Consider the following 17,475-nt stretch of genomic DNA (forward strand, 5'->3'; position numbering starts at 1 on the left):
CACTACTTGTGTCTGTATTCTCATTTCCTTTGAAATGGACCAAAAAAAGAGAGGGAGGACAGAGGCCAAAGCTTCACTGAAGAGAATTCATATGTGAAAAGGCCTATAATTTAAAGGCGAGGGTGGAGGCGGAAGGCTCCACAGAGCAGGGCACGTTATCAAACACACCCCTCAGGTGGCCAGCTTAGAGGGGTGCACAGAACAGATGCTTATTTTAATTTGGAAAGCTTGTGTCTTTAATATACAGACAACCTGAAACCTGGCAAAATAATTACTCTACAGAAGGACTACTTGATTTATGGACGAGTTAGAAAATTAGTGAGCCCATTCTTGCTCCTACTTCCACAGTGACAGAAGAGTACCCGCTACTAGGTTGGTGGGGCAGGGACAACCCAAGTGTCCCACAGACACAAATGTGTTAGCGTTACAGGTCTTCACAAAATGCAGGCTGAATTTTCAAAAAAAGGAAAATACGAAGGAACAAAGAGACTGGATATGGATTTTTACGTATATTTAAAATAAAGTTTAGGGCGCCTGGGGGGGCTCAGTTGGTTGAGCCTCTGCCTTTGGCTCAGGTCATGGTCCAGGAATCCCAGGATCGAGTCCTGTGTTGGGCTCCCAGCTCTGCGGGGAGTCTGCTTCTCCCTCTGACCCTCTCCCTGCTCATGCGTGCTCTCTCTCTCACTCAAATAAATAAATAAAATCTTTAAAAAAAAAAAAAAGACAGAAAGAAAAGAAACTTTAGCTCCACAACCCCACAATGTAGGTTGTCTTCAAGAGCCAACAAACACTTTCTTTTGGACTACGCTTGCTCTCTGAGCCTCAGTTTCCTAATCAGCTGGAATTTGAAATTTACTTAAAACAATCCCATCAGGGGCCCCGGGGTGGCTCAGTGGGTTAAGTGTCCAACTCGGTTTTGGCTCAGGTCATGATCGCAGGGTCAAGGGACCAGGCCCCACATTAGTATTCCACACTCCGCATGTGGAGTCTGCCCGAGACACTCTCTCCCACTGCCTCTGCCCCAGCACATGCACTCTCTCACGCGCACTCTCTCAAAATAAATATATCTTAAAAAAAAAAAAAAAAAAGGCAAGCCATTAAATGAAGACAGAGGATTAAGTGCTTAAAGAAATCTTTGCTTACACAAGTTAAACTGACTGCTGGTAAACTTGGGATTGAGAGCAAACTCCATCACTGATGTTCCTTTATTCCTCACATGGTGCTCCCATGTTTACTCACTGCAGGTCCAGCTCAGGCCTGTCTCTTTACAAATGCCCCACCTCGATGGTGCCAACTCCCTGGTAAGGTCAGGAGAATAAGCAGCCCAGTAATGAGCTTTCTTCACCCACAGAGGACTTCGCAGTAATGCAGCACAATGTGATTTAAGTTTAAAATTCCCAAGGTCACCTTTTTCACCTAGTCCTTAAGGTCAAACACGTTTCATGTGATCCCAATCTGTCTCCAGTGATGAAAATCAGGTAGGCTGTGAGACTGTGAAAGCATCTGCAAACTTGACGTGACAATCTCCAATCCTGATCTCCAATTACACTGGCTCTCAATTTTTTTTTTTTTTCAATTTAGCAACTCTGTGGTGTTCACAGCAGCCATTTGTCCCATGTACTATCTCTGTTAAAAAATCAGCATGATCAAAAGGAAGGACAACAGAAACCCTTCCTCTGTTCCATGAGGACACTTAGGGCAGGAAGGGCAAAGCTCACATGATTCTACAAGCTATGAAAGCTGTTTAATCCACATCCGAAACTTGCCGGGGGAGGGAGGGGGCGGTGCATAAGCCAAAAAAAAAAAGGGGGGGGGGGTAGCCTGGCTCAGAACAAAACAAAGTTCTCAATACTTATTTTTCTCTTTAAATTCATCAGTGCTGATTTCATGATACTGCCACCAAACAGCTGGGCCCCAGACAAGCTCTGTGATCCCATCCAGGAGAAAAAAATAAAGTGACCAATTCACACAATCACTGTATCATTAATAGGATCTCCTAGAATGTTGCTAAATGTTCAAATTTAAGACAGAGTATATACACTTGGTGGCCAAGAAGGGGGGAAAGATCAGGAATTAGGAAAGGGTCCATGAGCCATCTTAGGCATGGTGAGCCTTAGAAAAGCTCCTGTCTTGCCACCTGGAAGCTACTAGTCCACTTCTGAGAGGCAGCAGTTAGACAGTGTGGCAGTTACAGGACACTTTCTAGACCTTTAAGTTGAAGACAACTAATTCTAGCTTATTCTGCTGGTTTCCTGAAATAACAGAACTCTTAAGATGCAGACCAATAAAGTGGCAGAGTTGTAGTGAGTCAGGTATCCACAGCTGGCCCACTCTGGAGGTGACCTTGAGACTTTTAGGGTGGTAAGTGCCCCCAGCTGCAGTAACAAGTCTTCAAAAAACGAAAACTTACAACAGGCTTCAAGTAAATACTTCAGATTTCCGATAACCACCTAAACATATTATCTGTATGCCAAGACATGAATGAATGCAATTTTAAACCTAACAAAAAGGAGGACATTTTTGAAGAGACCTGTGTATGTGAACAGTAAATTTCTTCAGACCTCACGTGCTGAACAGAAGCATTACCGTAAAAAAATTCTCTCTTATGAAACTCTTTCACCCACAATACAAGTAATTTAAACAGAAAAATAATTAATTTAACCTATACAGGGGAGCTCTAAACAAGAACATTTTAAGATTTGTTTAAAATAACTTATTTACTGCACACCTGTAATTCTAAATTACACCACCAAAAAATACACTGAAAGGGCTGAGCCAGGGCATTCGTAGCAGTATGCCAGGGGAATATGAGAACCAGTTTGGAAGTATCCAAATAAACCACCAGGCTGGCCCCACACTTAATAGGAAATTGAGGTGAACTGCTTCTACATCCAGAAACGTCATGGCTGCTGCTGCTACCAGCTTTAAGGCTTCCAAAACTGAATTACTGAATGGTAAAGCAGTAAAAATGTCACCTACTTTATCCATCATGTCCCAAAACTGGTTCACACACTCCTAAAAATAAAAAAATAATTTGGCCTGCAATCTCGTACAAAATTCTAACAATTGCGTTTTCAAAGCCACATTCCTGGTTCTTGGAACTACTATACCTTATTATCAATGGAAGTATCGATTCAGCGGTTCAACCAAATCACGAGAACACAAATTTGGGGGTTATTCCAAAAACTAATTCGAATGAGACCCAACTGTACTGTACAGAAATTCTAAGCTTGTATTGAAGCAGCAGTCCCAAAAACCAAGAACACTGCATCTGGGATGCCACATGACACGCCCTTCAGACGAAAAGAAGAAACTTCACTCTTGCCCTAGGAGCATTGGCAGGAATGATTTGGCTGATCAAGGCAGGAAAACAAATCTCACACCAAACGTTTTTCCATCCATGTTATCTGGAGAACTACTACATGGGAGCAGCCTACATGAATGTACAGAGAAGTTCACAGTGCCTAGTGCTTCTGGCATGTCATGGTCAAATTAAGTGATGGGACAATGATGGCAGTGGGCCAGTCATAATTTCAAAACCCAATGCTGGGAGCACCAGTACACATACCAAAATAGCCTATCCAAGTAGCATCTCTGCCACTGAATGTTAATCATTTGACAATTCAAGCTTGAATCTCTTTTCATTAGGAATGCTCCAGAAAACCAATACCTTTCAGTCCTTCAAAAAGACTCCATTTAAGGGTAATTTGATTCTAGGTTTCCCTTGGAGACCTCAAGGCATCAGACACATTGTTCTCTATCAGTAGTTTTGTCTAAACCAGGGCTGAGCAATCTCTTTAGCCCTGAGTGCCACCAGCAGGGCCAAGAATCAGGAAAGAAAGGAAGACAAAAGCACAGAACGAGAATGTGGAAAGAAAGAGGATACACATGGTGTGCACAGGGGGTGAGGCAGAGGACCACGGGGACAACCAGCCTCCTAGGACCTCCTGGTGGCAGCAGAGCTTCAGTTGCTTCCCCTGCCCGAGGCCAGAATCTGGACACTGGGCCGCTACCGAAGTGCACCTGAAAGCAAAGCATCATGTAGCAGATGCCTTATCTGGAGCTCTCCGATTGCCGATCTAACCCAGGTTTCTGCCCAGGGAAAAAGCCTAACAGTTTAAATACAAGCTAATGGTTTAGAATTTAGAATCTGAGCAGCACAAGTTCCAACTACCAAATTTTGATCCCAGGAAGACATCCACAAAATTTAAGCAAACTACCTTCCCTCCAGAATTAAAGAAGCTTTAAAAAAAATTTTTAAAGGAAAAACCTCTCCCACCTAATATGAAGAAATCAAAAAATTTCCTCAACACAAAGAGGTTCCCCTCAAGCTTAATCAAAGCCCTATTAACCATATTAAGCCAGTAAAATCATTTGTAGGCCAAAGGACCATACAAACCACCCTGTTTGACACACAGGTGCATGACCACACAAAAAAGTAGGGTGGGTAAAGCGGCTTAACTCTCAAGCGTGGACAGAACACATGCTCTACCCAGATCAACTTCCACTGACAAAAAAATAACCAAGGAATTAGCCACAGAAAAGATGACACATCAACCTTCTTACCCTACTCGACCACCAGTACCATTACCTTTTTCTTTAACCAGGTCTTTAAGTGACTGCCATTTCACATCAAAAGGTATGTTTGTAATGAAGGCTCTGTATCTTTTAGTTGGATTGGCATATGGCTCAAAGCGATTGCCTCCTCTTTTTATGTTTTTCTCCTTCCTCTTCTCATTCTGAGTAGGTCGCTCTCCTTCACTGAATTCGAAGGGAAAAAAAGGGTCCATATGTTAGCACAATATGAAAGACAGTATTTGATTTGCCAGGTTTACAATTCCACACAGTTACATCCAACACAAGACTAATATTGACTTTGATCTGACACATTCAAACTCAAGTGCTCATAGAACAGAAAGGTACAGTAGTGCACTATCCTTAAAACCCACTTATCAAGAAGCCATTCCCAAGAAACTGCTCTCCTACGCCTTCATACATTCCTAGGGGCTTTAACAGAGATGGGCAAAAGAGGCCAACTCCTGGCCCAAAGTGCTTTAACTTCATGCCAGAAACAGGAAAAGAGAAGGGAAGATTTGCAAGACTATATACTATATGGAACAGAAACAAGCTGGTGCCTATAGGCCCAACCAGTTTTAACCTCACAAAGAAAAACTATCATTTTGTTCCGGGGGGAAATTATTTTTTTAAATAGGAATATAAAATGGTGCGGCCACTACAGAAAATTTGGGCAGTCACTCAAAAAGTGAGAACACATAATTACCATATGACCCAACAATTCCACTCCGGGGGTACAGATCCAAAAGAAGTGAAGGAGCAGATACTTGTACGCCAAACAGCAGCATTCTTCTTAATAGCCAAGAGGTGGAAACAACCCAAGTGCCCACCAACAGATGAAGAGAATAAAGAAAATGTGGTATAGCCATACAATGGAATATTATCCAGCCACAAAAGGCATGAAATGCTTGCTGATAGCTGCTGCAACACAGATGAAGTCTGAAAACACTATACTAAGCAAAATAAGCCAGGCACAGAGACAGAAGAGAGGTTACCAGAAGCTTGGGGGAGGTGGGAATGGGGAGTTACTGTTTCACGGATGAGAGTTTCTGTTTGGGATGATAAAGTTCTGAAAATAGACAGTGGTACAGTGCACAACACAGCACTTACTGCCACTAAACTATACACTTAAAATGGTTAAAATGACAAATTTTATATATACATTTTACCACAATAACAAAGTTTTTGTTTTGTTTTTACCAGAAAAAAGCCATTTTCTATACAACCCTAGGAAAACTGAAGTCTAACCGACCCAAATAGGTAAGACAATACACAGGAAAAGATGCCACCTTCGGCTAAAGCGGCCTGCTTTTTCGGCACAGCTTTACTTGTAATATTCTTTACCTTTGTGTGTCCAGCATCTCCACACTAACACTTCATTTCTAAGCTCCACAGATACAAATTCGGTTTAGGTTAGGACATGACGTAAGTTTCAGAAGAAAAGCAAACTTCCAAAAACACAGAACCAGACATCAGCCTGGAAGCCTAGGCCACAGCACAGAGAAACAGATCGCTGCGCGCAGCCCGGGGACCACGCATGGGCGGGTCAAGTGAAGCTACTCCACGAGCTGCCCACTCAGGTGCAGCGACCACAGGCAGACACACCAGTGAGAGGTGACCAGGAACAACTGGGATCTGGCAGACATAGGAAGTTCCTCCACTTCCTGCACTGCGTCCTGCACTTTCTGCTTACCAACCCCTATGCTTTCCACCGGTGAAAATCCAGCAACTCCCAAACCACAGAGCCTAGCAGAGACTTTGTGATCCATGACAAAAATGGAAAAACAAAAAGCCAAGATTATGGTATTAATGATTTATAAGCCTACCTTTATTTAATTAAAGGGCTGATATTTATTCTAGGATATGTCTTCCTTGTGTGGGAGAGGTAATGTTCAAATACAAGATGACAGCTAGAGGACTTTGTTCTTGTAACATATTTACTCGGATCTAAAAAATAATTTTTTTTTTTAAGTAAGCTATGTGGGGCTTAACCTCAGGACCCTGAGATCAAAAGTCACATGCTCTACCAACTAAGTCAGCCAGCCACTCCACTTGGAAAATTTTTAAAGTTAGCAACTTTTTGTAGCCCCAAGGTTTTGGGGTTTTTTTTTCCCCTGTTGGTCTCTCCTATCCAAACACAAGGGTTCCAAGTGGTAACCCCGTGAAGGTATCCTCGCCTAGGCAAAAGTAAGAAAGGCAGTTTCCTCATGATTTCACACATATCAACATGCAATAAACAGAATTCCTTCACAGAGGCTAGCAGATACGGAGGGATACAGCTACTGCAATCTGCAAATTCCTAGAATTCTACTCTGTCTACCCCAAGTTAATAACAGATCCTCCTCAGTCTGGCTGCACAGCACAAGCAGATCTCAAAGGAAACCCTCAACCATCACAGAGGCCACCTGTCTACTCCGTATGAAAGCTCCACACCGAAGTCTGCCCGACAGAGCATATTTGCCAACGCGTCTCTTGCTCCTGGCAGATAAAAAGGCAAGTGTTAGTAAAAATTCATAAAATGCAGAGCACCAACCATGGACCTCCAGAGAGGGTCTGTGGACAAAAACGTATTTTAATATAACTGGTCTTTTGAAACCCACACGCTCTATAATCACATTAAAAACCATTATTCTGACACAAGGTCCATGACACAGTAATAGTCCCAGTCTGTGTTTTCACACACCTGCTTACCTCCTCTATCAGTTACAAAATATATAAATAACTAATTACAGTCAAAGCAGGTAACAAAATGTCCAGCCCATATTCTGCAGATAATTATGGCTAAAAACGGCTAGCTACCCGGTCTGACCACAGACACTGGTATCTGGTTCGGGGTTAATCCCCATCACGTGGCTCACCACCAAGAAAGCAGCTCAGATGGATTATGTCCAAGATGTGAGCACAGCACTCTACCCAAATCCTCCTCTGGCTAATCATTTCCACTGTCTGAGAAGTTTCATCCCAAGTAAATGGAGTGAGAACGATCTCGTCACTTCCAGCTTCTTAAAAAATTTACATTTTCATAAACTCAGCGATCACCAGCAATTTTTTTTTTTTTTTTAAGTAATCTCTATGCCCAATGTGGGGCTTGAACTCACAACTCTGAGATCAAGAATCACATGCTCGGGGCACCTGGGTGGCTCAGTGGGTTAAAGCCTCTGCCTTCGGCTCAGGTCATGATCCCAGGGTCCTGGGATCAAGCCCCGCATCGGGCTCTCGGCTCAGCGGGGAGCCTGCTTCCTCCTCTCTCTCTCTGCCTGCTTCTCTGCCTACTTGTGATCTGTGTCTGTCAAATAAATAAATAAAATCTTAAAAAAAAAGAAAAAAGAAAAAGAAATAGATGTTTAAAAAAAAAAAAATCACATGCTCTACCAACTGGGCCAGCCAAGTGCCCCTTTCTAAAATTTTATTTTTTCTTATATAATCTCTATACCACTAATCCTTCTTAACACAGAATTGTAAACCACCCTCAAAGATATCTCACTCAATGTACATATTCAAATACAGCTAATAGAGTTCTAAGAGTGGTATCCTGAAAAGTTCGTTTTTAAAAATGTCCAGGGGCGCCTGGGTGGCTCAGTGGGTTAAGCCTCTGCCTTCAGCTCAGGTCATGATCCCAGGGTCCTGCTCTCTGCTTACTTGTGATCCCGCACCCTGCCTCTCTGCTTACTTGTGATCCCTGTCAAATAAATAAAATCTTAAAAAAAAAATTGTTTTTTAAAGTAAAATAAAAATGTCATCATGCCTTCAGCTCAGGCCATGATCTCAGGGTTCTGGGATTGAGCCCTGCACTAGGCTCCCCTGGCTCCCTGCTCAACGGGAAGCCTGCTTCTCCCTCTCCTACTCCCCTGCTTGTATTCCCTCTCCTGTTCTCTCTCTGCCAAATAAATAAAAATCTGAAAAAAGTAAAATAAAATGAAATATCCAATTCCATTTTCTCATTTATCTTCAGGATAAAATTTGGGGAATAGTCTTCTCTAGCCCCAAGATATTTATAACACTTAACTCCAAAAACCTTTTAAAAGTACGTGGCTTTGGGGCACCTGGGTGGCTCAGTGGTTTAAAGCCTCTGCCTTCAGCTCGGGTCGTGATCTCAGGGTCCTGGGATCGAGCCCCGCATCGGGCTCTCTGCTCAGCGGGGAGCCTGCTTCCTCCTCTCTCTGCCTGCCTCTCTGCCTACTTGTGATCTGTCAAATGAATAAATAAAATCTTTAAAAAAAAATAAAAAAATAAAAAAATAAAAAAAATAAAAGTACGTGGCTTTCTCTGGTTTGTTTCCATGTGGTTTGAAGATTTTATTTATTTATTTGACAAACAGAGATCACAAGTGGGGGGGGGGGATGAGGGCAGGCTCCCTGCTGAGAGCCCGTCGTGGGACTTCATCCCAGGACCCTGAGATCATGACCTGAGCCGAAGGCAGAGGCCTAACCCACTGAGCCACCTAGGTGCCCCCAAGAAGTACATTTTTTTAAGATTATATTTTGACAACACTGACAAAATTGCTCAATCCCAAACACCCCAAATTTAATTATAGACATTAAAAAGGTTAAACACACACCTACCATATGACCCAATCATCTGCAGCTAGATACTTTTCCAAGAGAAAGTGTATATCCATACAAAAACTTGAACCTTAAGTGTTCACAGCAACACTATTTGTAATGTCCCAAACTCAGCTATCTATGTACTAAACAAGTAAATGAAAAACCAAGTTGTAGTAGATCCGTAAATTGAAATACTTCTCAGCAACAAAAAGTAACAACTACATTCAACAAGAAGCACTCGAAGAAACCAAACAAAAGGGTTACAATACAGTATGATACCATCATATAAAATTTTATATTTGAGAAAATCTAATCTGGCAAATTAATCCACAGCAGGGTTTCTCAACCTCAGCACCACGGATATTCTGGAACAACAGCTCTGTTCTGTGGGTCTGCCACGTGCATCCCCAACTTCTACCCCAGAGATCTTAGTAGCAACCCAATCAATCCTTCAGTCCTGAAGGCAAAAATCAAAAATATCTCCAAGACACTTCCAAATGTCCACTGGACAGAAATGCTGCCTGGGATGGAGAAACAGAGGACTGAGAAGATTACAGAGTGAGAAAAAATTGCTGGGATCATGGACACATTTATTCCCTTAACTCAGGGAGGGATTCATAATATTGACACTTATGCTGCACATTTCCATTATGTACAGCTTATTGTGCCAAGAATACAATTTTTTAAGTTTCTACTTATGTTCATTAAATTTCAAACCTGATCCAATAACTTACTTGTAACTCCAACATAAAGTATCAAATATGGAATCTTTCAAAACATCGGAAACCACAATAAGAGACCTACCTAGGCCAGCTAAATCTCTTACTGATGCTCTCCTTGCTAACTGGCTCTCAATTCCCAACTGCCAATGAACACTGTCTATTCTGGCACCCAATCACCCACCTTAAGGTCTAAGTAGACCAAACAGAAATAAAAATTTTTTCTAACAGTCTATTTCACAATACATCAAAACACAAGCCTTGGGGCGCCTAGGTGGCTCAGTGGGTTAAAGCCTCTGCCTTCAGCTCAGGTCATGATCCGCATCGGGCTCTCTGCTCAGCAGGGAACCTGCTTCCCCCTCTTTCTCTGCCTGCCTCTCTACTTGTCATCTCTGTCAAATAAATAAATAAAATCTTAAAAAAAAAAAAAAAAAGTCACAAGCCTAAAATATCTGTAAATACCTCCGAGTCATGAAAATGAAGTATGTCTAATACGGCTTGGGAACTATTTCACTCACTGACTGCATTCTTTGAAAATCCATTTTTTCACGTCACTGCTCCACCGAACAAGAATTATACTGTACCTAAACACCGCAACTATAAGGACAGTTCCTGCTCCACAAAAACTGCTCCATTTGCTGAATCCCTAACCCCTCTTACACTTCAGAGAGTTCAATACTCTCACCACTTTCAGCTTTTCAATGAAGAGTATAGTCTGAAATGGCAACTCCCAACACCCTGAAATCCTGATCACCTGTCCCGAGAGCAAAGACTCCTTCTCCCCCAACAAGCCCCCTGAAAATCATCCCTTATGTCAGGCCCCAAGCTCTCTAATGCACTTAGCGCACAGAGCGCTAGTCCTGGCGCTCTTCTAGCTCCAGATCCACCACTCAACCACCCTTGCAACTCAAACTCCGTACCTGTTTCTTTACCAGCGAAACCAGCATAACCTGTATTCAGGGTAGCCCCCAGGGATGCTATGGGAATCAACAAACAACCTAACAAAAAGCAGTTTGGTCAATGTCCAGTACAATATCCAAAGGGGAAGCACTACAGGTGACTAAGCACCACACATCCAGGTCTATACAGCAACACCACGGTCTTTGCTGGGCCTCAGCTCCTTCCTCTGTAAAAGGAGATGACCATCCACACCTACAGGTTTAAAGACAACTTGGCACCCAGTAACTGGGGCACGGATATATTTCTGTACCAATAATTTTCTTGAGGGGAACTGATCCATTCCTAGTCTTCTACCTTGACATAGTGATTAAAACAAGCCCACCAGGGTGGTGGCTGAGGACGCTTAGGCACTGCACTCATTACGGACTGCCCAAAGGAGCAGCAACTCAATGCTTTCAACTCTGTGACTGTAAAACATGATCATGGGAGAGTCCATGAAACAACCTAATCTTCGCAGATTTGTATCTCTTCGCCTAGCCATGAATAAAACCAGAGAGTCAAAGTCAAGAGCTGGCAGCATTCATTCAAATAATACAGAACCCTCTCTGAAGTTCAGTTCACAATCTACTGTGCTTCAAAAATCCTTTATCAAGTATACAGTCACTTTTTAAACTACAGCACTCAAATCATTGCGAAGTGGAGAACGTGGTTTAAATAAAACACTTTCAATGACTGTGTTTAGAGGTTACCAGGATAGCACTGTGGAAGCAACTAGGGCCTTAAGAGTCTAGATGGTCACCCCTAGTTTCTGAGTCAATTTCCTTAACCCAAGTTTTCTCGATTGCTTAAAAAAATTTTTTTCAGTTCTAAAACAGAGTTATCACAATGTTACCTCCCTGGCAATCTATACTAAATATAATTTTTTTTTAAATAACCTCCATCTCTCAATTTTCTGATTCAGTCACAAGTTTAATCTAGAAAAGGAATAGGTTAAGTCACTGATTTTAAATATATGGTACAACCTTCACTTATTGGGGGGGGCAGACAGACACACACCTAAACCCTCGAATAGTCCTCTGAAATGAATACTTCTTCCCTAACTAAATATACTCTTAACTCTGAATCTTATTTGCCTTTTAGATGGAAGATTTCTCATCAAAATAAAACAAATCCACCTTCCACACCCAGAAAAAAATGAACTGAAAAATAAGCTTTCCTATCTGGGGTCCTCAATCAAGCCTGCTTGCTCATTGCTCCACTCCTGGGACACACGGGTCAGAAGAACTAAGTTTCACTCCATTCCCATCCCTCAAAGGCTTTCAAGATAAAAATCTAGATTCTTTAGCCTGGAATTCATTGCTCACCAGCTGGCTCCCAGTGTTTTAGCATTAAGTGCCACAGCAGCTTCAGTTTCTTACAAATATGCAAAGCATATACTCAAATCCCTACTCTTTGGGCACTCTCCTCTCAGCCTCTCCCCAATCCTTGTTTTTCATCCCTCTCCAACCAAAGGTACATCTCCTGGCCCCCCAGCAGGTTAGGCTGGACGGACGTGGGCCCTCCAGGCTTCCCGCCAGGTAACTCCTTTTACTTCTATCACAGCCAAATTACCCTACAACAGAAATGTAAATTGCTTCCTCCTCTGGGTCAGGGCTTTATTCTAAAGAGCTGTTTCAAGAGCTTCCTCATACCAAAAAAAAAAAAAAAAAATCCACAAGCCCTACAAAATAGATCTAAATGTTACTATCTCCCCAAAATATCCAGGATTAGGCAGTCCTAGGCTCTAGGGTCTTTTCAACAAGGGCTATTTTATCTCTAAAATCTTCCGGTTCTTTCTAACTGTGCACACGTTAAGTGAATCAGCCACAAAATGACTACCTGAAAATGAACAGTGGAAAAAGGGAAATCTGAAAAACATACCCCAGCCGCTATAATCTATAACCAAACTTACCACCTAACCCGGTTCTAGCAGTACTTCATCCTGTAATAAATGCTTTGAAAGAAAAAAGAAACACCGGAAATAAATGTATCTTAAAGGCCCCCAAAAATGGCCCTCAGAAATCCCAGTAGGCTCCCCAAAAGATGATGAAAAAAGTCCACATAAGCACATCTCTTCCCATTTTCAACAGCAAAGTGTTGGGAATACTTCCAGGATGCCTTTCTGTTGATTTCTCAGGACCAGTAACCATGGTATTTTGTTCCTCCCCACCTAAGGAGAGAAAGTTTAACAAAGCCAGTATTTACCGAATGCTCATTCTCATAAAGCCAATTTAAGCGCATAACCTTTCAATATCCACAAACTCTAGTTATGCACACTAAAACTCTGTGGGAAGGCAAATTCATAAAAAAGACAGAAACCTGTAACAGAAGTGACCAGCAGCTGCGGAAAGACGGAGAATAAGTTCAAGTGTAAGCGCTCCAGTTTGGGAAGATGATAAAGTTCTGGACGGGGACAGGGGATGACAGTAGCACAACACTGTGAACGCACTTCACGTCACTGAATCGCACAATCAAAAACGGTTAAAGCTGTAAATCGTATGTTATGTGTGTTACAACAATTTTTAAACAATTTGTAGAAAATCAACTGTGCGCCCAGGCGTCCCCTCTCCTCCCAGCTGTAGGTTGTGGCCACGTCTCTCCGCGTCTTTCAGGTGACTGCTATCGGAATGGCTGGGTCTCACGGGGACACAAGATGATGCGTTAAAGCTTTAATTAAACTCGAAAAACCAGGAACCCCAAGACAGAGCCCTATGCTGGACTAGAAAAGGTGAGGAAGTTCGCAAGCCGGCGAGCCCGCCTAATGAGGGAAAAATCTGCCCCTGGAACACGGAAGAGGAGCTTTCTTCCCGCCCCCCCCCCTTTGTTTGGTTGTTTCTAAGGGTGAACCCTGAGCAGCAGACGCGAACTCTCTACAATTACCTACTGCGCACCTGGGAGGCGCGAGACGCCGCGAGCGGCGCGAGGGACGCCGCGAGGGACTCGAGTCGGGGCCAGAGCATGGGGCTAGCGGCGGTTCCGACCGAGGCAACTCCCCGCGGGGCGGGGGAGGGTTAAAGGAAGAGGTGGCGCCCCGAACCGGCCTCGAGGTCCCTGCCGAAACCTAACCGCCTTACCCCGGCTGCCGTTTACCGGGGCTCACCGCGCGCGAATTGCTGCGCGCGCACGCCCTCCCCTCCCCCCACTTTACGGATCGCGAAACTGAGACCCGGGGCCGTAGGGGAGGGGAGTTGTGAAACCACTCAACCCAAGGTCACTCGACAGGCTAGCGGGCGGCGGACTCCGCAACTCCCAGCTTCCCGAACCCGCGCCATCATCCCCGTGCGCAGGGGCCCGGCCTCAGGCCTCGGCGTCGGGCCCGGCCTGCACGGGCCGGCGGAGCCGAGGTCCGCGTCCTGGGAGGAGAGGGCGATCCTTGAGGCGCTCACGGGGCGGCCCGGCTCCACTCCTCACGGCCAAGGCCGCCCCCACAGGCCGGCCGGGCTAGGAAGGCCCGGGCCGCGGCCGCGCCGGTGGGAGACCACCAACAGACCTAACGGAGCCGCCGCCGGCCGCCGCGAAGGTGCCGGGCCCGGGACAGGGAGCCGTGGAATACTCACCCCTTCGGGCCCGGAGCCCCGTTGCCGCTTGGCACGCCGGGCGCGCCGCTCTCCTCCTCCATTTTGGTCTCCGTCGTCGCCACCTCGGCCGCCGCTTCGACCCCTGCCGCCATTTTCTCCGCGTCTGGGCTTTGTGTGAGGGAGCTGGATGCGAGCCGCTGCGCCTGCGCGCTCACGTGACTCGGCGCGACCAGTAACGCCTGCGCGCGCCGCGGCCCGCTCCCGCCTCGTCCCCTCCCGCCACGGGCCACGCCCCTGGTCGGGGCCACGCCCCCGCCACGCGCAAGCGCGGACCGGCAGCTGTTATTCATTCATTACCGCAAACAATTTGCGTTAGGTACCTACGATACTTCCCCCCGGTCTCGAAGTCGGGGAGGGGAGGCACCCCTCCCACAACTTCCCACAGGAACCTACTCACTCCCAGCTTCCACTCTAATCCGAGCTGGCCCAGAGAAGCCGCAAAAGTTTTGTTTACTAGAATATAAAGGAGTTCCCTAGGACCCCGGCCTGGCCAGACAAGACTGCTGTGCAAAATGCTCTCTGCCTAAGCAGGTATCATCCTGCACCAAGAATACCTGGGCTCTGTCCGGCCTGTCTCCCCGCCAGGTCGGGAGCTCCTGGGTGCGGAGTTCATGGTCTAAGTTCCTCTCACTTGAGTGCATTAACCAAAAACTGAAACATGTAGCTGAGGACTTAGTGTGTGCTCATAGATGTTTCTTGAGTGAATGAACAGGCAAAAATCCCAACATGATAGAAGAAATTAGTCACTGGCCAGACGAGCCCATTAACCTTGAGGGTGGTTCCTTTCTGCCTGCCCCTGGATCCCTTTGTCCAGAAACAGGTTTTCAAGGGCGCTAAAGGTTGTGTCCTGGGGCAACGATGTGGGCCTGGGAAGAAGCCAGAGCCCGGGAAGACGTTCAGAAGCCTCCAGCTCCATTTCCCCGCAGCACCCCACTCCCCAGTGTCTCTGGAACTTTGAAATGCTTCACTGGATCTTAGAGAAGCTCCCATTCAACCACCAAACTCTCTCTAGGTTTACAAAGGTTAAGTTTTCTTTACCCCCTCTCTCACAGAATGGCTGTATATCAACAGGCTCTGGGGAAATATGTCATCTGCCATACCATCCTAGCTGCTTAATGCGGCCTGGCGATTCTGACCTAGACTGAGAATTCCGGGCCCAGAGATGACCTCCGACAGCCCAGCCTGACACAGAGGGTAGGCCCCATTCCCACCTACTCCCCAAACTCCTCTGTCTCATAGAATTTCCTTCTATCAACCATCTTCAAGGATCTCCTCCCCCCACACCCACCTCTGCTAAATTAAATTCAGCTCTACTGCTCTACTAAATTCCCCTGTGCACACCAGGTGTTCTCCTGGGGCTGCACAGGTATCTAAGCTTACCTTCCTCGCGCTTAGACCTCTCCTAGACTCAAGGGGTCCCTGGGACAGATGGAGCCTCACCAGCCTCTGAATCTGCCTGCTCAGCGAGGCTCAGAGATGATGGAAGAGGCCCCAGTAGTCTGTCAGAATGAGGGAGAAGAGTCCAAATGCAAAGCAGCGGGACAAGAGGCCACCTGATGACATCCAGTCCCTCTCCTGCAGTGAGTGTAATCGGAAATCAGGAATAAGCCAGGCCTTGGTTGAGGAGGCAAACTTCCAGGCTAGGTTTCTATGGGCTGGTTGACTTACTCCAATGCTGCCCACATTCCTGGGTCTTGCCATCTCCTGAACTATGATTTTGTTCATACTTTCCTTTAATTGACACTTTTTCCCCCTAAATATGTTTTTAAATGTTGCCTTACATCACACTACATACTGGAAACTTGCTATAAATAGCTTATTGTAAAAAATAAGAGGGTGATGCCATTAAAGTACAAATTCAGGGGCGCCTGGGTGGCTCAGTTCAGTGGCTGCCTTCGGCTCAGGTCATGATCTCCAGGTCCTGGGATCGAGCCCCACATCGGGCTCCCAGCTCAGTGGGGAGTCTGCTTCTGTCTCTGCCTCTGCCTCTCCCCCTGCTCGTGCTCTCTCTCTCAAATTAATAAATAAAATCTTAGAAAAAAAAAAAAGTACAAATTCAGTCATGCGGTACTACCAACAGCTCTGAGCCCAAGACTTGCTCTTTCTTTTGCTAGAGTTAAGGGTCATTAAAGACTGCCTAGGGGCGCCTGGGTGGCTCAATGGGTTAAAGCCTCTGCCTTTGGCTCAGGTCATGATCTCAGGGTCCTGGGATGGAGCCCCACATCAGATTCTCTGCTCAGTGGGGAGCCTGTTTCCTCCTCTCTCTCTGCCTGCCTCTCTGCCTACTTGTGATCTCTGTCAAATAAAATAAAATAAAATAAAATAAGGAAAAAAAGACTGCCTAGCACGAAACGGCAGTTTTCTCCTCACTATAATTAAAAGTATCAAAAGAGGGGCACCTGGGTGGCTCGGATGGTTAAGTGGTCAAGCGTCCGGCTCTTGATTTTGGCTCAGGTCATGATCTCCGAGTCCTGGGATCCAGCCCCCCATTGAGCTCCCTGCCCAGCAGGGAATCTGCATGAGACCGCCTCATTCCTCTCCCCAGCTCGTGTGCGCATGCATTCTCTTTCTCTGTCTCAAATAAATAAATCTTTTTTTTTTTTAAGATTTTATTTATTTGTCAGAGAGAGAAAGAAGGGGCACAGGCAGGCAGAGTGGAAGGCAGAGGCAGAGGGAGAAGCAGCCAGATGTGGGACTTGATCTCAGGACGCTGGGGTCATGACCCGAGCCCACTGCAGCTGCTTAACCGACTGAGCCACCCAGGCGTCAAAAGTAAATACATCTTTAACAAAAATAAAAGTGTTAGAAGAGACTTGCAAAGGATCTTTTTTTCATGATGGCACATCCTGGGGCCTCAGCACTGTCTCCAGGGACAGCACATCCCAAAGTCAGCCCGTGAGAGGTGGGTGCCAGAAATGCGTGGCATAAAAAGCTACAGAAGGTTAGAAGGACCCTGATTGCCAGCCGAGCTGAGGCACTTGGGTATGAACCTGTTCTGCAGGCCCCCAGAAGCCTGCAGAGGCCTACTCCTCTATCTGTCTGCCTCTCTCCTGCCCCTCTGCCCCTCAGTTACAGGGCTCCAAGCATGGCTCAGCGGCTCTGCGGCTCCTCCCCCGGGCC

At 45.6% G+C, this 17,475-nt stretch overlaps 1 protein-coding gene across 11 annotated transcripts in view; it reads right to left on the reverse strand.

The window, feature by feature from the left end:
* HNRNPM (heterogeneous nuclear ribonucleoprotein M) overlaps nt 1–14,485 on the reverse strand; it is a 41,192-nt gene extending 26,707 nt beyond the window's left edge. For 10 of the 11 annotated variants that reach the window (XM_032883805.1, XM_032883804.1, XM_032883800.1 and 7 more), the window contains exons 1-2: nt 14,335–14,485; nt 4,592–4,761 (exon numbers count right to left, since the gene is read on the reverse strand). In XM_032883805.1, the coding sequence (XP_032739696.1) occupies nt 4,592–4,761; nt 14,335–14,447 (283 nt within the window). In that variant the 5' untranslated portion in view covers nt 14,448–14,485. Of the gene's footprint in view, nt 1–4,591; nt 4,762–14,334 lie in introns of those variants that run through there. The other variant, XM_032883806.1, reaches the window with a different exon arrangement.
* Between the last annotated feature and the right edge of the window lie 2,990 nt (nt 14,486–17,475).

The sequence above is a fragment of the Lontra canadensis genome, unplaced genomic scaffold (genome assembly GCF_010015895.1).
Source record: "Lontra canadensis isolate GAN:19392208 unplaced genomic scaffold, GSC_riverotter_1.0 scaffold88, whole genome shotgun sequence".
Lineage (NCBI taxonomy): Eukaryota > Metazoa > Chordata > Mammalia > Carnivora > Mustelidae > Lontra > Lontra canadensis.